This window comes from Dermochelys coriacea, chromosome 3 (assembly GCF_009764565.3).
Source record: "Dermochelys coriacea isolate rDerCor1 chromosome 3, rDerCor1.pri.v4, whole genome shotgun sequence".
NCBI classification, from domain to species: domain Eukaryota; kingdom Metazoa; phylum Chordata; order Testudines; family Dermochelyidae; genus Dermochelys; species Dermochelys coriacea.
This window is the reverse complement of record NC_050070.1, coordinates 160,588,983-160,612,264: the sequence shown is the minus strand read 5'-3', so window position 1 is coordinate 160,612,264 and position 23,282 is coordinate 160,588,983. Positions and strand designations below refer to the sequence as shown.

The 23,282-nt window shown below is 45.1% G+C and overlaps 1 protein-coding gene and 1 long non-coding RNA gene across 2 annotated transcripts in view; both read left to right on the top strand.

Annotated features, from left to right (window-relative positions):
* The window catches only part of DNAH14 (dynein axonemal heavy chain 14), a 551,687-nt gene that overhangs the window by 411,549 nt on the left and 116,856 nt on the right, over window positions 1-23,282 (top strand). Inside the window, exons 55-56 of the mRNA XM_043511487.1 lie at window positions 1,446-1,613; window positions 6,134-6,220. Of these exons, the coding sequence (XP_043367422.1) occupies window positions 1,446-1,613; window positions 6,134-6,220 (255 nt within the window). The remainder of the gene's footprint in view (window positions 1-1,445; window positions 1,614-6,133; window positions 6,221-23,282) is intronic.
* On the top strand, window positions 7,675-13,693 carry LOC122459492. The gene is made up of 3 exons (XR_006280219.1): window positions 7,675-7,686; window positions 10,490-10,494; window positions 13,524-13,693. It is a non-coding gene; the product is annotated as an uncharacterized LOC122459492 (long non-coding RNA).

The window sequence follows — 23,282 nt, the reverse complement described above, 5'->3', positions numbered from 1 at the left end:
CAAGTCCCATTCTCCTTGGCTGCCTGGTCCTACTGTCCACTCTTCAGGCATCTCATCCTATCCTAGTATCCTTGCCCAGTTCAGTCCTCTGGGGTCCTCATCTGATCGCTCCCCTCTCCTGAACCAGCCTCCAGTCTTTACTCTGTTCCTCCCCCCACTGGCTCCCAGTCTGCTTCCAGGAGGTTCTCATCTAATCTCAGTCTCCCATCCCCCACAGCAACCTGTCCCAGGCCCTTTGCCCAGTAAGCCTCAGTTCTTCTCCCCATAACCTGGATTCTCATCTGATGTGTCCCGTCTTCCTACCACCCTTGTTTCCCACCCACCCCCCCACACAAACACATACAAAGGCTCCCAGTCTTATTGTCCAGCCAGCCCCCATCTCCCCTCCATTATCTCGGCTGATCCTAGTGCCCTCTTTCCACTGCCAACTGGCTCCCAGTCATCCACCCATATTTTCCTCACCAGCTTCCAATCTCAGTCTCCACCCCAGCTCCTAGTCTGCTTGCACAGCCAGTCATAGTTTTCCCTCTGCCCACGAGCCTCTTTGTCCCAGTCTCTTTGTCCAATCAGCTCCAGTCTCAAACTTCCTCACCTGGTTCCCCCAGGGAGTTACATTCCCTCCTCCCACACCCCCCGCCCAGTCCCAGTCTCACTAGGATCCTTGTCCTAACCTATGTCTTTCCATCTTCCCTGGTCTGACTTTAGTCTCTTCTAGAGTCCAGTCAGGCCTCTTCTTTCTCAACACTGTGTGGCAGCCAGAAAGGGCGTCATTGAGAGAACACGAGAGACAGTCTTCATGCTCTCAGTTCTGGTGTCTCGCCCTACTCTATCACAGAAAAGCTGAGAGCAGCATTTACAGGCATGCTGCTTCACTCTGTGAGGACATCATATGCACAATCTTGTCAGTGCTAGGAGCTGTGAGGGGCTGGAGCATGTTCACTGAGGATGGAATCTTCAGAGATTTTATCTTCTAAATTCTACTGAGCAAGTGCAACCTGAGATTTTTCAGAGACTTATAACTCTGCCAAATTTGGATGGATTTTTAAAGTAACAGGAAAAGGTAAATTCCTGACACAAAACACCACCTGCGAAATTTAAAATTCCTGCTCCAAAGCATGGGGGCACTAGATCTTTGAGAAGAAAAGGTCACCAATTTAACATGACAAAAATAATGTACTTTCCCTAATTTCATTCACAGAAATGGCTGGACCCTGCTAGCTGAAAATTTAAAAAAATCATCATTAGACAGATATCCAGTATGGAAAATTTCAATCCAAACAGTTAAATATGGCAAAGTTATGAGCAACTGAAATGAGGGTCTAATAATGAGAACTGTGGGGAAACAGTAATAGGCAGAACTACCATTTGATTTATGAGCAGCAGTGAACATTGCTTTCTAACATATAAAATAGTGAGATTAATAGGTTGAACTGTATTTTTAATAGATCACATGGACCAAAGAAAAATTGATGGAGGAGTCTACCATATTTGTGGATTTTCTGGATATGAACACATCTCTTGGAAGTAAAATCTATCGAAATATCACTAACTATAAAAAACTTGTTTCTGTCTTGGAAGAATTCCAAATGAAAATGAATTCAATGAATACTAAGGTATAGGAAACAGATGGCTTGTTATCTGTAGCTATTAAACTAAAATTCTGAAGAGAAGATTTTAGAAATATTTTGAGCATGCCAAAATGCTGTTTTTTCAAGTATAGGCATGTAAGTTGTGATAAAAAAAAATAACGTACCTAGTTTACATTTGTACATGCAATCTGGATAATGATTATAGTACCCAGTTACTTGATTTCTGCGAGCAGTGAGTATTTAAGTACACAAGTGTGAGTTTTGCAAGCATGGCAGGTGCACAGATGTGTTTTATTTGAAAATGTAGTCCAGGAGAGCTACTTACTGGTGTTTTATTATTTTCATTGTGATCATTGGTTTCAGTTGGTAAGAGTAGAAGGATGATCTTATGGTTAATGCACTGGACTGAGACTCAGGAGATCTGCATTCTATTTCTAGCTCTGGTACAGACTTCCATGATGACTTTAGACAGATCTCTTATTCTCTCTGATCTCAGTTTCCCTTCTGGAACATGGCACAAGGATTCTGTGCAGATAAATTCATTAAAGTATGGGACACACACAGGTACTATATGATGAGCACCAATATAAGCCTATAAATGAATAGTCTCTCACCAACAAATCTATTATAGTAACTGTGTTACTTACCCATCATCAGAGATTTACAACCTGTCCTGAAAAATGATCCCTCACTCTCACAGATCTTGGGAGACAGACCAGTCCCCACTTACAGACAGCCCCCCAACCTGAAGCAAATACTCACCAGCAACCACACACCGCACAACAAAAATAACCCAGGAACTTATCCTTGCAACAAAGCCCGATGCAACTCTGTCCACATATTTATTCAAGTGACACCATCATAGGACCTGATCACATTAGCCATGCCATCAGGGGCTCGTTCACCTGCACATCTACCAATGTGATATATGCCATCATGTGCCAGCAATGCCCCTCTGCCATGTACAATGGCCAAACCAAACAGTCTCTACATAAAAGAATAAATGGACACAAATCTGACATCAGGAATCATAACATTCAAAAATCGGTAGGAGAACACTTAAACCTCTCTGTCTCTTTAAGGGTGACAATTTTGCAACAGAAAAGCTTCAGACTAACACAGCTGCTACTCTGAAACGTGTGTTACTGACCATCATTAGACAAAGTTAAACTCTCCCTACTCAAAAAGAATAATATGAAATCCACTAAATCATAGTAGCTATCATAAGAAAAAGGATTCCATTAGTTTAGTCTCCCGTTTCAAAGACTACTTACCATATGGCATGTGGTCTTATCCTTCTTTCTACCAACCACTCGTTATGTATCAACTCAGTGAGATGAGAAATAATGTCAAAACTAGATTTTAAATTAAAACAATATTTTTTTAAAAAAATCCCTCCTTTTCCCCAATGGAAAGTTAAACAATGCTATCCTTTCTTAATTTAACATTTTTAATGTTAAATAAATGTTTAATATTGCCAAAGGACAACATTATATGAAAAATGCATGACAACATTTCATTATTTTTGTCACCAAAATAGTTTTAGTGTCGTAAAGGAATTATCTTTACTTTCCTATTCTCACTATTAATGAAATGTCTCTTAAAGCCTTAAAATAGGACCTCTTTTCTTATTAATTTAATAAGTAATAATACACGTTAAAAGTGTTACCAGAGAATATCACTAACTGAATTGTTGCCAATGATCCATAGCACAAAGTCTGCCTTCACATCTCTCTAGCTGTCAGTGCAGAGCTCCCCAAATTCAGAGATACACTGATATAGTTATACCATCATTGGAGTTGATTTGTCATACTTGTATATGGTATTCGTGTCTCCTGAATGCTGTAGAGCACAGCTTCCCACAAGCTCCCAGCATGCTGTTAGGAGAGAAGCAGTGCTGAGGCCATTAAAGAGAGTGGGGTTGGCAGAGTGGCATATAAAAAGAGGAATAGGGAGAAATAAGTGCTGAGATGTAGGGTGGGATGGCAACATGTAGAGTCTTGAAAGTGAGGATAAGGAACTAGAATAAATTGAATGGTAGAGACAATTGACGTGGACAGCAAGGAAGAATAATTTAGCTGTAGCATATTGAATTGATTGGAGAAGGGAAAAGAACATGGCTTAGCGCTAGATAGGAGGAGGTTGCTATATTACTTGCAAGAGATAGCAGGGTGCAGACCAGAGTTTTTTAGTGAGTACAGGCAAAGGGGTAAACGTCAACTTATTTGATATCAGCTTGCGTCATGGCTGTTATGTGGTATACAGACCAAATTTTGCCTGCAGATATGCTCAATTTGAAATTAATAGAAGTTACTTGCATACTGGTACAGACAGAAGTATATACAATATATTTTTTCAAAATAATAAACATTTTATTAGCATCACATCTCAGCCACAGACTTCTTTTTTAAATTTAAAAATTAATCAGAAGACAAGTTATTTTGTTAATCATCATCACAAGTTTTATGTTTGCCCAGAGAAGTCAGCAGATATGTCTAACTCTGCTATGTGCTCCTATTTTCAGATGTTGCTTCCCTGTTCCCCATAGACCATTGCTATCCCCACAACACATTTAAAAAAAAAACAAGGAAATTTCCGTACAAACATCTTCATTAACTAAAAGTTAAGGTTGTGCAAGTCTATTTTTTGCTTCTGATCAGGCTAGAATTACAGTCTTTCATAAAGTATTTCAGTGAATTTGCTTCCTGTCCCAAGCTCAGGGGTGACATCCTGGCCCCATTTCAGTTAATAGGAATTTTACTACTGACATCAGTGAGACCAGGATTGTGCCTTGATGCTGCACAAAATTGAAAAATAATGAGAAGAAAAGCTTTACTGAATCATAAAAATTTGGGGCAAAAGTTTGGTGCCTTATATAAACTAGTAACTATCTCTGCCTAAGATCTTCTGGAGTTCTAACAATTTGTTTTTAGTGACTACCTCACTGGTTCATATATTGATACTTCCATAAACATCCCTCCCCGCCTCATCTCCCTCCATTTCCCAAAAATTAATACCCTCTGCTGACCACAAAGCTCACTGAGGAGAGTCAAGGAACAAGAGGTTTCAGAGTAGCAGTCGTGTTAGTCTGTATTTGCAAAAAGAAAAGGAGTACTTGTGGCACCTTAGAGACTAACAAATGTATTTGAGCATAAGCTTTCGTGAGTTACAGCTCACTTCATCGTATGCATTCAGTGGAAAATACAGTGGGGAGATTTATATACACACACAGAGAACATGAAACAATGGGTTTTATCATACACATTGTAAGGAGAGTGATCACTTAAGATGAGCTATTACCAGCTAGAAGGGGGGCAGGAAGAAAACCTTTTGTGGTGATAATCAAGGTGGGCCATTTCCAGCAGTTGACAAGAATGTCTGAGAAATAGTGGCGGGTTGGGGGGGGGGGAAACATGGGGAAATAGTTTTACTTTTTGTAATGACCCATCCACTCCCAGTCTCTAGTCAAGCCTAAGTTAATTGTATCCAGTTTGCAAATTAATTCCAATTCAGCAGTCTCTTGTTGGAGTCTGTTTTTGAAGTTTTTTTGTTGAAGAATAGCCACTCTCAGGTCTGTAATCGAGTGACCAGAGAGATTGAAGTATTCTCCAACTGGTTTTTGAATGTTATAATTCTTGATGTCTGATTTGTGTCCATTTATTCTTTTACGTAGAGACTGTCCAGTTTGACCAATGTACATGGCAGAGGGGCATTGCTAGCACATGATGGCATATATCACATTGGTAGATGTGCAGGTGAACGAGCCTCTGATAGTGTGGCTGATGTGATTAGGCCCTATGATTAGGCCCTTCCTCCTCCCCCCCCCCCCCCGCTGGTAATAGCTCATCTTAAGTGATCATTCTCCTTACAGTTTGTATGATGAAACCCATTGTTTCCTGTTCTCTGTGTGTGTATATAAATCTCCCCACTGTATTTTCCACTGAGTGCATCCGATGAAATGAGCTGTAGCTCACGAAAACTTATGCTCAAATAAATTTTTTAGTCTCTAAGGTGCCACAAGTACTCCTTTTCTTTTTAAGGAACAAGAGATTTTTGGTCATTTTGGTTGTCCCCACTGCAGTTAGTCCATCTTCTTCTGCACTACTGTAAATCCACTCTGTCCTACATGAAGCTAAATCCTGCTCTCACATACATGGTTATAATGCTAATTAACTTCATTGGGGGCTGCACCACTGTAACAGAGAGCAGATTGTAACTTTTAGCACTTGTTTTTGCAAACCGAGTAGGGTATAGTTGGGTAGAATGGACAGAGCGCAGCGAGTCAGGGAGATTAGTGGCAATATGGGTAGCAGCATGAGGATCTCTGTAAGTGACTTTGAGAGAGGCAGTCAAGAGGATAGGAAAGAAAAGAAATAAACATCTATTATAACTTTTCTAGTTACGGGAATTGAGCTGTCTCTCCCAGTTCTTGTAGGTATGTTTCCTAGGGCTAGCCCCTTCCCCTTACTTACCTACTGTAAATATCACTTGCCATGTGCAGCTGCTTTCTCATTGAAGTGAGCTTGTCTTTTTTGCTTCCCCAGACTTCAATGGTGTTCTTTAAGGAAGCTGTAGAACACACTACAAGGGCTGCTAGAGTCTTTCGGCAACCAGGCGGCCACATGATGCTAGTAAGAAAATTCATTTTTTAACATTTACATAATTCTAAATTTAAAAAATGTAAGAATCCCAATGGAAGTGGGTTTTTATGCAGAATTTCCATTTGCTGTACTTACTAAGAAGATTCACCTAAGCCGGGGGTGGTCAAACTTTTTGACCCGAGGGCCACATTGGGGTTGTGAAACTGTATGGAGGGCCGGGTAGGTAAAGCTGTGCTTCCCCAAACAGCCTGGCCCCCACCCCCTATCAACCACCTCCCACTTCCTGCCCCCTGGCTGCCCCCCTCAGAACCTCTGACCCATCCAACCCCCCTGCTTCTTGTTCCCTGACTGCCTCCTTCTGGGACCCCCCACCCCAACCAACCCCCAGGACCCCACCCCCATCCAACCCCCCCCCGCCTGTCCCCTGACTGCCCCAACCCCTGTCCACACCCCCACCCCCTGACAGCCCTCTGGGACTTCCACGCCTATCTAACCCCCCTGGCTCCCCATCTCCTGACTGCCCACCCCCAGAACCTCCGTCCCATCCAACCGCTCACTGTCCTCTGACTGTCCCCCGGGACTCCCTGCCCCTTATCCAACCTCCCCCCCATTCCCCGCCTCCTTACCATGCTGCTCTGAGCAGCAGGAGCTCACAGCCCCACTGGAGCCAGCCACGCCACCCGCGCTGCCCTGCAGGAGCAGCGGGCCAGAGCGCTGGCAGCATGGCGGCATCACTGCAGGGGAGGAGCCAGGGATTAGCCTCCCCGGCCGGGAGCTCAGGCTGGGCAGGACAGACCTGTGGGCCGGATGTGGCCCACGGGCCATAGTTTGCCCACCTCTGACCTAAACCATATTACTTTCTAGCATCTTTCCATGTTCCGCCTGATATAATGCAAGATAAAATCAGAGCTAGCACTTGTATCTTTTGAGGTTACCATCTTTAGGATAATAAGATGATCTTTGTATTATATTTTAAAATAAATTATTCTGGCACCGAATATGTTATCCGTCCATCTATGTTCCCTGTATGACCATGTCACCCCAAAAGTCTCCAGGAATCCTCTACCTTGAGAAGTCTTTGTTGGAAGCAGTTGCCCCCTTCTCCTGTAAGCTTCTGGAAGAATCGAGTAGCCATTCCTCCAATCTTATATTTCAAGAAGGGCATACCTTGTGTAGTTGTTTCCCCCCACATCTGTAAGGAACTTTGTGGAGGCAGCAGCTGGAAGCTACCAGTCCCCCATTGGGCGATAGCAGGGCACAAAAGCCTCCCACTTCCTATACAGCACTTTGTACATATGAGGGGGTGTCTGAGGTATCTTTTAGGCCCCCCTGATGCTTCAGTAAGGCCAGGAACTTTTCCTGCTCTGGTTCTCCCTAACAGGGGCTGGGCAGCCCCAGACCACACAGGCTTTTTCAGGCTTGTGGGACAGCTGATGAAAGATGTGGATATCGAATAAGTATGAGATTAAGAAGTAAGTAGCTATCCAGCCTGAATTGTGAAAAACCTGGAATTTATTGTTTTTTCCAGATTTTATTTGAATTTCTGTGTCACTCTGAAATATTTACATTAATAAAACACATCTTAGAATGTTTTATATTAGAAACTTTACACTCTAATGCTGGTCTATGAATGCAAATTTAGAATAAAGTTAAAAGTTAAGTGATGTGAACATTAAAAGGTTCTTGCTACATCTATCCTCTCCATTATTTACTGCTCCCCGGTTTTTGTGTCATCTGCAAACTTTATCAGTAATGATATATTTTCTTCCAGGTCATTGATAAAAATGTTGACGAGCATAGGTCAAATAACCAGTTCCTGTGGGAATCCACTAGAAACACACCTGCTTGATGATGATTCCTTGTTTACTGTTACATTTTGAGATCTATCAGTTAGTCAGCTCTTAATCCATTTAATGTGTGCTATGTTAATTTTATGTTCTAGTTTTTAAATAAATTGTCTAATGCCTTACAGAAGCCTAAGTATATTATATCAACACTATTACCTTTCTCAACCAAACTTGTAATCTCATCAAAAAAAGATAACAAGTTAGTGTCACAGAATCTATTTTCTGCAAACCCATTTTGATTGTCATTCATTGTATTACCCTCCCTTTAATGCTTTATTAATCAAGTCCCATGTCATCCGCTCCATTCTGTAGCCTGGGATTGATGTATTAATGGCAGGAGAGAGATCACTTATGTTCTTATGTTATGTTCTTTTGTAAAACTGACAGGTTTAAAATTACCCAGGTGATCCCATTTGCCGTTATTAAATATTGGCACATTAGCTTTATTCTCATCTTCCGGAACTTTCCCAGTATTCCAAGCCTTATTGGAAATCAACATTAACAGTCCAACAAGCTCCCCAACCAGTTCTTTTAAAACTCTTGGATGCAAGTTATCTAGACCTGCAGATTTAAAAAAAAGTCTCTAGTACTTGCTATTAAACATCCTCCTGAGATACTAGTGGAATGGAAAGAGTGTTATCATCATCATATGTTATGACTGCATCATCTGTTTTTTCACAAATACAAAACAAATATTTACTGAACATTTCTTGAATGCCTTTTCTGCATTATTATTGATAATTCTACCCTTTCTATTTAGTAATGGACAAGTACCACTACTAGGATTCTTTTTGTTTCTAGTATAGCTTAAAATCCTTGTTGCTGGCCATAGATTTCTCTTGGTGTCCCTTTGCTTCCCTTAGGAATTGTAGAAAATTGATATCTTCTGATTTATATTCATTACTATCAACTTCTCTTATGATGATCCTTAATGTGAATATATGATGCACACTGGATCTCTTGGACTTGAATCCAGCTTGTCCTTTTCTAAGCTTTGGATCCACTGTCTCTTTCATCTTGTGTGGTATCACACCTCAGAAGACTTTACCTACAACAAAGAGTAGTAGACTAACTCCTCTCCAGTTGTTACAGTCAGTGAAATCACCCTTTTGGGATATTCTGACAATGACTCCATGTTTCTACTGGTCAGAGCCGTCCCTTTTTTCTCAGAATTCATTAAACAGCTCTGTCAGTTTTGTTAGGTTGATGGTATCAAGTGCTTTTAGCATTTTTGCTGTAATTTAATTGTCTCCTGCCGCTTTGTTCCTCGAGTGCTTGCTCATATCAATTCCAATTAGGTGTTTACGTGCTGCATGCATGGCTATCGGAGAATTTTTAACCTAGTAACACCCAGTGGGTCAGCTGTGGAGCCCCTTGGAGTGGCGCCTTCATGGCGCTTGATATATACCCCAGCCAACCCAGCACCTCCTCAGTTCCTTCTTACTGCCCATGATTGTCATTGTAACTGTGGAATTCTCCTTCGCTGCTCTCCACTCTCCCTAGCATAGTTTATTGTTAATAGTTTACAATTAATAGTTATAGTTCTTGGTAGTTATAGTTAGTATTAGTAGGGGTGCGGGGGGTTTCCCCTCCTACCCGATTTTTCTCTTAGGCTCATGCCCAGGGTTCCAGGGTTCAAGCCCTGCGGTTCCTGCTCTAAGCCCATGCCAACGGGCAACCCCCATGACTCTTTCCTGAAGGATCTGGGGGAGTCTCATCAAGCAGACAAGTGCAGGAACTGAAAAGGGTTTCATCCCTGGGCTAAGAAGGAGTGGGACTTTCATTTAAAACAGCTCCTCATGGAGGCAGCTCTTAGCCCTCAGCCTCCTGTGGCACGCCAAGATCCAGCACCAAGCACCTCAGTGCGCAGCGCCCCAATGGCAGCTGTAGGAGCTGCACTGTGGTTCGACTCTAAACGAGACCCACGGCACTGATGCTCCTCAGCACCACAACCGACTTCATCGGCCTGGCACTGCTCCCATTCTCCTGGCCAGAAGTGGCACTGGAAGCCGGAAAAGAGACCAGCCTCCCTGGAACCACCCGTGGAGACTCATCCCACAGGGGAGCATCTAGGGCACAGCTTACGGCTTTGGCACTGTTGACACCGGCCCTGAGGGGAGAGCCATTGAGTCCGGTGCCTCTGGACTCCCCAACACGCAGTGTGGTTGAGATCCAGGTGCCATCCACCCCGGATACCTTTGCTGCTGCAAGGGATCTTATTGCCATGACAGCATCGGCATCCCCTCAGCCTCATGCCAAGGCACTGGTTCCTGTACGTGCGGCACCATCCGGGGCAAGCCGCCCCAATCCATCAGTCGAGCCATGGCACTGATCCCGTTCTTGGCACCATTCCCACTTCCGCTGCCGCTCGCAGTCCTACTGCCACTGGTAGTCCCACCACCGTTCTCCTTCGTGGTGCCGGTCATACTCGTGGCACTGCTCTGACTCCTAGCACCAGTCCCAGTCGCGGTGCCAATCTGCCTGCTGATCGCCATCGAGAAGCAGATCCCAGACCCGACGCTACTCTCGCCGCCGGTCATCATCTCGACCCAGGTTCAGCTCCAGGTGCCATTCCAGGTCCCAGTACCGGTCCAGGTTCCAGCACCGCTTCCCAGTGTTGCAGCACCATTCCCCTTCACCTCACAGATGTGACCTGGCGCAGATCTGCTCCGCACCACTGTGGTCCTCACGTTCCGCTTCTCGTTCTTCAGGATCGAAAGCGGGGTTGCGTTTCTCCGAACGACGCCATTTGGACCATAGCTGCCTGGACTCAGGGCTGGGCATTGGCAAGCGCAGGAGCAGGATCCCATTCAAGGGCCCCCTCAGTGGCCGTTCTGGACGCCTTGGATGTACCACCAGGCCCAGGGTGCTCCGTCTAGGGCTTCTTGATCAGCTCTGTCCAAACCATGAGTGCCAGAGGCTACTGCCAGTTGGCCCGCCCCGGGAGGCATGGAGACCATGGCGGCTTCCCTTCCCACTTCAGGACCTCTCCCAACACCAGTTCCTGGTCCGGGCCCTGAGATAGCTGGCACAGGACTGCCGGGCCCAGCCCCGCAAGAGGCCCTGGATGACCCTCTTCCCCCTGCGGCCTCCCCCTCCTTCTCCCATGAAGAGGAGGTGGCAGGCACTGCAATCTCAGGTCCCCCTCCGATAGATCTCCATGCCCACCAGGACCTCCTGCACAGGGTGGCACGGAACATGAGCCTGCAGGCGGAGGAGGTGGTATAGGTGGAGGACCCAGTGGTGGATATTCTGTCTGCAGAAGCTCCATCAAGGGTCACTCTACCCCTTATTCGGACCATCCAAACCACCACCAGAACAATCTGGCAGACACCTGCGTCCATCCTACTGACTTCTAAGGGAGTGGAGCGAAAATACTTTGTCCCCTACAGGGTTATAACTATGTGTTCACCCACCCACAGCCCTGTTCGCTTGTGGTGGCATCAGTGAACGAGAGAGAACGGCACGGCCAGCAAGCCCCAGGACCCAAATCGAAGAACGCCAAGCGCCTTGATTTGGTTGGGCACAAAGTTTATTCCTTGGGGCGACTTCAGCTCAAGATCGCTAATCAGCAGGCACTCCTGAGCCGTTACAATTTTAAATCCTGGAACTCCATGCTGAAATGTAAGGAGTTAGTACCTCCTCAGTCCAGAGAGGAGTTTGGGGCTTTGGCGGAAGAGGGCAAAACAGTGGCACAGACCTCGCTGCAGGCATCACTGGACACTGCAGACTCTGCCGCACGTACTTTGTCTTCAGGAGGCGTATCACCTGGCTGCAAGCATCTGGCTTACCACCGGAACTTCAGCAGACACTGCAGGAACTCCCCTTTAATGGAGAGGGCCTGTTTTCGGAAAAGACAGGTTCAAGGCTACAAAGCCTTAGACTCAAGGGCAATAATGAAGTCCCTGGGCATGCACACACAGGCTACCCAGCGGAAACTCTTCAAGCCTTAACAGCCACAGTGCCCGTATCCTCCTCGGCCAAGGCAGGATTTCTATAGGCAGCAGGGACATAATGGCAGAGGAAGCCCTCCAACGCCCCCCGTCAGGACAAGGCCGGGGCCCGACCAAGCCTTCGTCTGGCTCAAAACAGGCTTTTTGAAGGGACACCCGAGGACGGCATACCAGACCTCATTCAGGATCCTGCCCTACCTTTCTTGAATCGTTTATTCCATTTCCACCATGCTTGGTCTTGGATGACCACGGACTGCTGGGTTCTCCGCAGGGTGGAAGTGGGATACTCTCTCCAATTCTCTTCCTCCCTGCCCTCCCACCCCTCCTTCCCCGTCCCTCTTCAGGGATTCATCTCACGAGCAACTCCTTATTCAGGAGGTTCAAACGCCTCCTCGCCATGAGGTCGATCGAGGTGGTCCCAAGGGAGCTAAGGGGCAGGGGGTTTTACTCCCAATATTTCCTAATCCCCAAGGCAAAGGGCGAGCTTCGGCCCATTCTGGACCTGCATGGACTCAAAAGTTCATGGTAAAGTTGAAGTTCCGCATGGTCTCCTTGGGCACCGTTATACCTTCCCTGGAGACTGGTACACCGCCCTCGACATGAAGGACGCATATTTCCATATAACGATTCATCCAGTGCACAGACACTTCCTCCACTTTGTGGTCAACCGCGAACACTATCAGTTCATGGCCCTTCCCTTCGGTCTATCCACGGTCCCCCGAGTGTTCACCAAATATATGGTGGTCATGGCGGCGGCCTTCCTTCATCAAGGGCGTGTGCAGGTATACCCTTACCTTGACGACTGGCTTATCCGTGGGCGCACCAGAGAACAGGTGCAGTCCCACTTCTGCTTGATCACAGACATGTTTAGTTGGTTAGGCCTCCTTTTCAATGTGGGAAAATCGACCTAGAGAATAGAATTCATTGGGGTGGTTCTAGATTTCGTGCAGGCACGAGCTCACCTACCGGATGCTTGTTTCCAGTCTACTGTGGCCCTCATCCGGAGCCTTCAGAGCTTTCCAACCTCGTCAGCAAGAAGCTGCTTGAGTCTTCTCGGCCACATGGCTTCCTGCACATAAGTGACCAGGTACGCCAGACTTCGACTCCACCGGTTAGCATCAGTCTATCACCCAGATCGGGACAGCCTGAACTTGGTGGTCACCATCCTGGAGCGGATCCTAGTGTCCCTCAGCTGGTGGCTAGATCCTCGGGCTGTCTGCATCTTCCAAAGATGGCAGTTTCCCCAGGTCGACCTGTTTGCCTCCCGCAGCAATCGGAAATGCCCAGCTTTCTGCTCCCTCCAAGGCTGCTCCCTGGGCTCTCTCACAGATGCCTTCCTACTCCCTTGGACGAGTCAACTATTTTACGTCTTTCCCCCTTGTGTACAGGGTCTTGCTCTATTTGCGCAGGGACAGGGTGCAAGTGATTCTGGTAACTCCAGCGTGGCCCAGGCAGCACTGGTACACCATGCTGTTGGAGCTCTCTGTGGATGCCCCAGTCCCATTGCCTCGTCTTCCGGACTTGATCATTCAGGATCACAGTCGCCTCTGCTGTTCCGACCTACAATCTCTCCACCTCACGGCATGGATGCTGCATGGCTAAACCCTTCAGAACTTCTCTGTTCAGAATCTGTGCAGCAAGTACTGATGGGCAGCAGGAAGCCCTCCACTTGGGCCACGTATACGGCTAAGTGGAAGCGGTTTTCGTGCACCCAGCACAACACGCCGCTCTCCAGGCATCCGTGCCTCTCATTTTGGAGTATCTCCTGGACGTAAAACAGCAGGGCCTGGCGGCATCCTCCATCAGAGTTCACCTGGTGGCCATCTCAGCTTTTCATCCTGGTACGAATGGCCACTCTGTCTTTGCCAATGCCATGATTGGCAGGTTCCTCAAGGGCCTGGACAGTCTCTACCCACAAATTCGACAGCCAGTCCCCACATGGGACCTTAACCTGGTCCTCTCAAGCCGCTGGCCACCTGCTCCCTTATCTACCTCTCCTGGAAAACAGCTTTCCTGGTCGTTATCACATCAGCAGCGGGTCTCCAAGCTGAGAGCCCTTACCTTGGAACCACCTTACATGATCTTCCAGAAAGATAAGGTGCACCTTTGGCCTCACCCGGCCTTTCTTCCCAAGGTTGTATTAGCCTTCCATATCAGCCAGGACATTTTTCTTCCGATTTTTTAATCCAAAATCGCACCCCAGTCTCCAGGATCAGCGGCTGCACTCCCTCGATGTCCGTAGGACCCTTGCCTTCTACGTTGAGCGTACTAAGCTGTTCAGGCAGACGCTGTGGCGGACCAGATGAAAGGCCTCCTGGTCTCCTCTCAGTGGATTTCTTCATGGATCATGTCCTGCATCCGCGCTTGCTATGATCTGGCTGGTGTACTGACCCCGCCCCTCACTGTTCACTCCACAAGGGCCCAGGCTTCGGCGGCTGTGTTCCTGACCCAGGTGCCAATCCATGAGACCTGCAGAGCCGCGACTTGGTCCTCGGTACATACTTTCATTTCGCACCAGAGATGACATGGTGTTTGGTAGAGCAGTCCTACAATCCACGTTGTTTCACTCCAACCCCAGTGCGTAGGTAAGGCTTGGGAGTCACCTAATCGGAATCGATATGAGCAAGCACTCAACGAAAAAAAAACGGTTACTCACCTTTGTAACTGTTGTTCTTCAAAATGTGTTGCTCATATCCATTCCAAACCCGCCCCCCTTCCCCTCTGTCAGAATAGCCGGCAAGAAGGAACTGAGGAGGCGCTGGGTCAGCTGGGGTATATATCAAGCGCCATGGAGATGCCACTCCAGGGGGTTCCACAGCTGACCCACCAGGTGTTGCTAGGGTAAAAATTATCCAACAGCTGTGCATGCAGCGCACGCACATCTAATTGGAATGGATATGAGCAACACATCTCAAAGAACAACAGTTACAAAGGTGGGTAACCATTTTTTTTTCAGCTTCTTAATTACAGCCTGAATTTCTGAGAATTCTATTGGACCAGTGTTAATGTCAAGTTGATCAGATTTGCTGAAGTGGACACCATCAAATTAGGCCTGAATAAAGACTGGGAGTGGATGGGTCACTACAAAAACTAATTTCCCCATGCTTATACTCCCGCCTTCTTTTCAACTGTTTGAAATGGTCCACCTTGATGACATTGGCCTCATTAGCACTGCAAAAGTGATTTTTCCCCTCCCTTGGTATTCACCCTTCTTGTCAACTGTTGAGAATAGCCCACTTCCACCTTAATTGAATTGGCTCGTTAGCACTGACCCCAATCCGCCCAACTTGGTAAGGCAACTCCCATCTTTTCATGTGCTGTGTATTTTCCACTCCATGCATCTGATGAAGAGGGTTTAAGCCCACAAAAGCTTATGCCCAAATAAATTTGTTAGTCTCTAAGTTGCCACAAGGACTCCTCATTGTGTTTTCTTATATTTGTTATGTTCATTATTTATTTTTTATAAATATAAATTTTATAGCTACTGTCACTTCCTCTCTAAACCATGTTGGTTTATTAACCTATACACCATTCTACTTCAATTGTGGGAGTGTGGCTTTTTGGGCATCTAGTAAAGTGTTCTTAAACCATTCCCAATTGTCAGTCACATTTTTCTAAATAAATTCTTCCTCCCAGGTGATTTCGCTCATAATTGTTTTCAGCTTTGTGAAAGTGGCCCTTTTAAGACGTCAGGTATAGCTATATGACTTTATTCTGTTTGCATATGATAAATGTGATCAAGTTATGATCATTTGTACCTAAGCTACCAGGAATTTTTAGTTCTGTGATCAGTTCCTCGTTATCTGTGAAGATGATGTCCAATATAGAATTTCCCTGTATTGGATGCAATACTTTTTGAGTTAGGAAATTGTCATCTATAATACTAAGAATTTCCAAGGATGTTTTAGTACTGACAGCACAAGTCATCCAGAAAATTGAAGTACTCCATGATTACACAGCTAGTATTGCCCCACCAGCACTTTCAGCAATGTATGTGGAGGCCCCACAACTGTTTCCTTCTTCCCTAAAACATAGGGAGAAGAGAAAATATTTGAAGGAGAGGAAAAAGAAAAATTACTCGAGACAGGAATTGAGATCCAGAGTCCTTGGCACCATAATTTACAGACCTGACTACTATTTCTGTGTCCCGGTGCAATTTTCAAAGAGACCTTCAAATTCCTATCTTAACGCCAACCTCAACTGACTGGTGCTGACATCTCAGTACACTAGCTTTTGTTCGTACTGTAGGTGAGTCAGGTGAAGACACTCACAGTCACTCCCCTACTTTGTGCTTTCAGTTCCAGGGATGGATCAAATAAACTTTGGTGACTTCAGGAATAGACATTGAGGCACTTGCAGATAGTTCTTGGATAATGGGGCTTTGGCCTCTAGGGACTATTCATCCTCTGCTATTTCCAACATGCCATACACCTGCATAAGGATGTGGCCTTTTTCACATGGTTCTTGCTCCACTTGTGGAGAACTTTAAATGTCATAGAAAGAGATCTAGGCATCCAGCCTCATCTCACTCCCACTGTCCTCTCAAGATGTCAAAGGCTCATTCGCTCTCTTTTGTTTGCTGTTCTGTGGATATCCCTATTGTTGAGACACCAGCACTAGTATCATCACCGATAGCCAAGATCACTAATAATCTGAGGCCCGTGTTGATGCAGTTAATATACAGGATATCTGCTCTCCTCAAGAGAAGTTTGTGAGACAACGTGGACTGTTCTTGAGTATCACCACCAAACAACCTAATACAATTCCAAAACATGGTGCACTGGACCTTAGATGCCCTGAACCTGGTATCAATGGCAAGTGAGAAAAAAATGTGTTTTGGATGTTATAAAGGCTAAAGATAATGAAAGACCTATGCTGCTTACTATTGTGAGTCTGTAGAGCAGAGGTTTTCAAAGTGTGGGGCATGCCCCCTGGGGGGCATGGAGGAATGTTCTGAAGGTGCAGGACCCCAGCTGCGAGCCACCCTGGGGTCTAATAGCAGGAACTTCAGCCACCAGCTGCCCCAGGACTAACACCAAGAGCCCCAGGCACAAGCCACCCCGGGGCTCTCAGCAGGAGCTACTGCTGCTCCAGGGCTCCCAGTGGGAGCCCCTGTGGCTAAGAGTGGAAGCCCCCGAGGCTGAGAGCTGGAGCCCCCCACCGGCCCAGGCAGGATCGTTCTTAGGATTTATGGGGCCCTATGCAGTATTATTAAACTGATGCCCCTATGTCTCATGGCAGCCCGGCCTAGCATGTGTATTTTAGATAAGGGTGATCTTTTGAAGGATTTATTTAAAAAACTGTATGTCTGAAGATCCAAGCATTTAAGGCTAAAGATGAATTCTCAGATTGTGCATTGAAAAATCTATGCAAGGATTTTTTAGAGACACACTAATTAAATATTTGTAAAGCAAATTTTAAACTAAGGTCCTGCAGACTAACATGTTCTGAGTAAATATTACAGTAATACACAACTGTTTTTGTCAGTAAAATCAGAAACTGACAGTATATACCTGGGGGTTGGCTAAAGGCTTCATTACCACTTGAATGGCTCTTTAACAGTTTCAGTGTTGTGCTAATAGGTCTGGAAGGCTTTTTCACTTTTAAGGACTAGATCCCCTCTGGAGGAAGATTCTTGCTACACTTGTGGAGTACTTTAGATGTCATAGAAAGAGATTTAGGAGGGTGGTGAAGCACTGGAATGGGTTATCTAAGGAGTGGGTGGACTTTCCATCCTTAGCGGTTTTTAAGGCCCAGCTTGACAAAGCCCTGGCTGGGATGATTTAGTTGGGATTGGTCCTGCTTTGAGCAGGGGGTTGGACTAGATGACCTCCTAAGGTCTCTTCCAACCCTAATCTTCTGTGATTCTATGACAACCTCAGAGTGTCGGTTTCAAAAAAATCTCACCACAAATTGATAAACTGTCTGCAAAGAAACAGGCATGCCCTTTACATTAAGTATCTGTGCATTTGAAATTTACAGGTGTAGGGAATTTAATTAAAGTTCTGTTAAGGTCTCTTAGGCTATCAAGCGTACTTTTGCATGTGTCTATTTTTGTCTGGACTTGGGGGGGGGGGACAACCAAAAATTGTATTTCTAGGGCATGGTACTAAACGCAGCTCTAAAAGTTTGAAAACTGTTGTAGAGGCAGCAAAAGACATCTATCACCTGTGTAAGTGTCTGCAATTTCCAAAAATGAGGACAATCTTTATCAGATTCTTCATGAAGAATTCTTTATGCATCCCCTTGCTAATTCTTTGGTGGTTTCTACTGCCTCAGAAAAATCTAAGACTTCTAGTGCTTCTCAGTCAGCTACATAGATAAGAAACAAAGAAGATTTATTCCTCTGCTATGTTGGTCATCGGGGCAGCAAACTATGACATTAAAATGTCTAGGTATCAGTTCTGTTCATAAGAAAATTTTGGAAGTAAAATTATGGATGAGAGAACAGTGGATTTAGAATTAAGTCATTTTTTAAAAGACTTCTATGTAGGCATCTCAGCATCAGTAGAATATATTTTTAGCACAGGTGGATTGGTTTGGCCAAAACTTAGGCTATGTGTTTTATGAGCAATTAAATTGGGAAAAGTGTATCAATATGGAAGGGAAGATATAAAAGACTGGTAGGCCTAAGAACTTAGTAGATTCATTTATTGTGTTCTTATGGTTTCCTTACATAATTCCAAGTTTTTGATTCTTCATCAAGTGGGGGTTTACATGTCTTCCGCTCTTGGTATTGTATGTCTCCTAGTGCCAGATATCAGAACTTTTTCTTGGTTTGCAATCACCTGTTTGTCTGCATATGATCACTGAATGCCCTTGTGCGCTCCCTCTTGAGGGCAAAAAGGAGTAGGGTGGACCAACTACCTCTTAGTTCCTTCAACCACAGGCTTAGGGTAGAAACTGAATACTTTAGCAGTATTTACTTACCACTGCTTTAAACTCAAGTTGTTTAGTTTGTTGTAAACGTTTTTAGTCAGCTTTAGATTAGTTTTTTATTAGTATTTTAGTGTTAGTATTTTAAGATATTTTTAACATTTAGTTGGGTTCCAGTACCAAGTGATAGGCAACTATGTCAGCTCCTAAATCTCCTGGTTTCAAAACATGCCCCTCAAGTAATGTTGCTACACTGCCCAGAAATACTTACGAAAAGTGTCATTACTGTCTAGGTGAAGGACATATTCCTAATGAACATGCTAGCTGCAGTTCTTTCAGCAAACTGTCTCAGAACAAGGACATTAAATTCAGAATATATTTCTAAATACATCCATGAGAACTGACTCAGATCCTGGTTAATCAAGTCAGTCTGTCTCCAACATTCCCTCTACAAGTTGTGTATTTTGAGAAAGAATTATCAGTACTTTGATAGATTTCAATACAGCATCTGTATATCTTCCTCGTAACCAGATTTGACAACCTAGTGAATATCATCCTGCATGTACAAAGAAATTATGTAATGACTGTCAGAATGTGCCTGAGACTAGGAAGGCACATGGCATCATGTGTGTTTGTCACTCCTCTTGCCAGGCTATGACTTCGTCCTCCATTTATGGTTGAAGACAACAGTTTATCTACATAAAGCATAAATATGATTGTCATTGTTCCTCAAGTTCTGCTGTCTCTTCACTAATGATTTAGAACCTCCTCAAGTTTGTGTGGGCTTTCCATTGTGACTCTTCAGCCATCTCTAACAATGATTATAGATATTTCCAAACAAGGTTAGAGGGTGTCAAGATTCCTTCCCCACTATGAACTCTAGGGTACAGATGTGGGGACTTGCATGAAAGAGCCCCTAAGCTTATTCTTACCAGCTTAGGTTAAAAATTTCCTCAGAGTACAAACTTTGCCTTGTCCTTGAACCCTATGCTGCCACCTCCAAGAGTGTTAAACAAAGAACAGGGAAAGAGCCCACTTGGAGACGTGTTCCCCCAAAAATATCCCCCCAAATCCAACACCCCCTTTCCTGGGGAAGGCTTGATAAAAATCCTCACCAATTTGCATAGGTGAACACAGACCCAAACCCTTGGATCTTAAGAACAATGAAAAAGCAGTCAAGAAGAATTTTAATTGAAGTAAAAAAATAAATCACCTCTGTAAAATCAGAATGGAAAATACGTTACAGGGTAATCAGATTCAAATCATAAGGTGTACCTAGAGGGATTCTCTAAGTTACAAAAATATACATTCCATTCAGCACAACTTATTTTATCAGCCATTTAAACAAAACGCATATCTAACTAGATTGCTTACTAACAAGTTCTAATACTCCATTCCTGTTCTGTTCCCAGCAAAAGCATCACACAGACAGTCAGACCCTTTGTCCCCCCCCCCCCAGCTTTGAAAGTATCTTGTCTCCTCATTGCTCATTTTGTTCAGGTGCCAGAAGGTTATCCTAGCTTCTTAACTCTTTACAGGTAAAAGGGTTTTGCCTCTGGCCAGGAGGGATTTTATAGTTCTGTATACAGAAAGGTGGTTACCCTTCTCTTTATATTTATGACACACACCCCCAAATCACAGATAGGGTGAAACGCTGGCTGTGATTTCTTCCTGGAGCTCTAGGAGAAAACAGAGTTAATAAGTCACATGCACCTCTAAATATACTACCAAGTGTATAAAGACTAACAATATTTTCCACATTTCAAAGATGATTTTATCCAGTTGATTCTGGGAAACTTTCACGGAAGAGTGCATCAGCTACTTTGTTAGAAGCTCCTGAGATGTGTTGCATGTCGAAATCAAAATCTTGGAGAGTTAAACTCCACCGAATAAGTTTCGTTATTTCCCATGGCAGTATGAAGCCATTGTAGTGCAGCATGGTCGGTTTGTAGGTGGAAACGCCATCCCTAAACGTATGGGCGTAGCTTTTCCAGAGCGTAGACAATAGTGTAACATTCTTTTTCACTGACTGACCAGTTGCTTTCCCTCTCAGACAGCTTCTTGCTGAGAAACACTACAGGATGGAATTCTTGATCTGGTCCTTCCTGCATTAAAACTGCTCCCATACCATGCTCGGATGCATCTGTGTTACTAGGAACAGTTTGTCAAAGTCTGGGGCCCTTAGTACAGGGTCAGACATGAGTGTTGCTTTAAGCTTAAAGGCCTTCTGAACGGCATTTGGCTGTTTCTTTTTGGTTAGGTCTGTCAGTGGGGCGGCAATTTGGCTGTATTGCGGTACAAATCACCTGTAATATCCGGCCAAGCCTAAGAAGGATTGGACCCGTTTCTTTGACTTTGGGACAGGCCACTTTTGGATAGCATCCACTTTGGCCTGTTGGGGATTGATAGTTCCTTGACCCACCTGGTGTCCAAGGTAAGTTACTCTGTTTAGGCCTATTTGACACTTCTTAGCCTTGACAGTTAGTCCTGCCTCCCTTATGCGCTCGAAGACTTTTTGTAGATGTTCCAGGTCTTCTGCCCAGGAATCCGAAAATATGGCCACATTGTCAAGGTAGGCGACTGCATATTCTCCTAATCCCGCTAGGAGACCATCTACAAGTCTTTGGAAGGTGGCGGGTGCATTCCGCAGCCAGAAAGGGAGTACATTAAATTCATACAGCCCGACTTGTGGTGAAGGCTGACCTTCCCTTGGCAGATTCATCTAGTGGTACCTGCCAGTACCCCTTGGTCCAAGGTAGAGATGAACTGGGCCCGTCCCAGTTTCTCCAATAGTTCATCTGTGTGTGGCATTGGATAGTTATCGGGGCGAGTTACAGCATTTAGCTTACGGTAGTCCACGCAAAAACGTATCTCCCCATATGGTTTGGGAACTAGAACCACTGGAGATGCCCATGCACGGTCAGAGGGGCGGATTACACCCATCTGTAGCATATCCTGGATCTCCTGTTCTATAGCAGTTTTAGCTTGAGGAGACACCTGGTAAGGTGAGCATTACCTGTGTCAATGGGGTGGTATCCCTGTTCATTCAGTCCTGGGGTGGCTGAGAAAGTCGGCGCATAGCTAGGTCACAGCTCCTTGATCTGCTGTCACTGCATATGCCAAAGGGTCATGGAGAGGTTCATCTCTTCCACGCCATCATCACTTTTTCCTTCATAGTAGACACCTTCAGGCCACTCAGCGTCATCTCCTCCCTGGGCTTTAAACTGACAAACCTTTACTTCTCTGGAATAAAAGGGCTTTAGAGAATTAATATGGTACCCGTTAGGCTTTCAGTTTGAGGTGGGGAATGCTATGAGGTAATTAACTGTTCCCAGGTGCTCCTGGACCATGAATGGCCCTTCCCATGACACTTCCATTTTATGGGCCTGAAATGCCTTTAAGACCATGACCTGGTTCCCTACTTTGAAGGAACGCTCTCTGGCATGTTTATCATACCAGGCTTTTTGCTCTTTTTGACATCCTGTAGGTTTTCTTTAGCAAGGGCTAAAGAGGTTCGGAGGGTGTTTTGTAGGTTGGTTACAAAGTCCAGAATGTTAGTTCCTGGAGAAGGTGTAAACCCCTCCCATTGCTGCTTCACCAACTGTAATGGCCCCTTAATCTCACAGCCATATACAGGTTCAAATGGTGCAAACCCTAAACTGGGATGCCAGTCTTCCTGGTGTCCACCAGAAAGTTTCCTGGTATAAAAGTCCTCTTTCTACAACAAACCTGGATCGATTAGAAGAGCTGAGAAGCGGTGGGTTGCTCCGTGCCACCGTCCAAGCTCTCTGGAGGCTTTCATCTGCTTCCTGTTCGGTCTGGAACTGTTCCCTTGAGGCTGGAGACATCAGTTCCTCATTGGATTGTGGATCTGGGCTTGGTCCCCCTGGAAGCGATGCAGGGGATGGGGCTGTTTCTATTGACTGTGAACCACTCTCTGCTGGTGCAGTATGTTGGGGTTCAGGTTCTGGATGAGCCTCTTGTGTAGGATTATCTGCTGCTGCCAGTGCAGGTTTGGTGGGGCCCGCTGGTGTTGGGGTTGCAAGTACTGGATTCAGTGCTGGCAATAAGAAAAGGAGTACTTGTGGCACCTTAGAGACTAACAAATTTATTAGAGCATAAGCTTTCGTGAGCTACAGCTCACTTCATCGGATGCATTTGGTGGAAAAAACAGAGGAGAGATTTATATACACACACAGAGAACATGAAACAATGGGTTTATCATACACACTGTAAGGAGAGTGATCACTTAAGATAAGCCATCACCAGCAGCAGGGGGTGAAAGGAGGAAAACCTTTCATGGTGACAAGCAAGGTAGGCTAATTCCAGCAGTTAACAAGAATATCAGAGGAACAGTGGGGGGTGGGGTGGGGGGGAGAAATACCATGGGGAAATAGTTTTACTTTGTGTAATGAC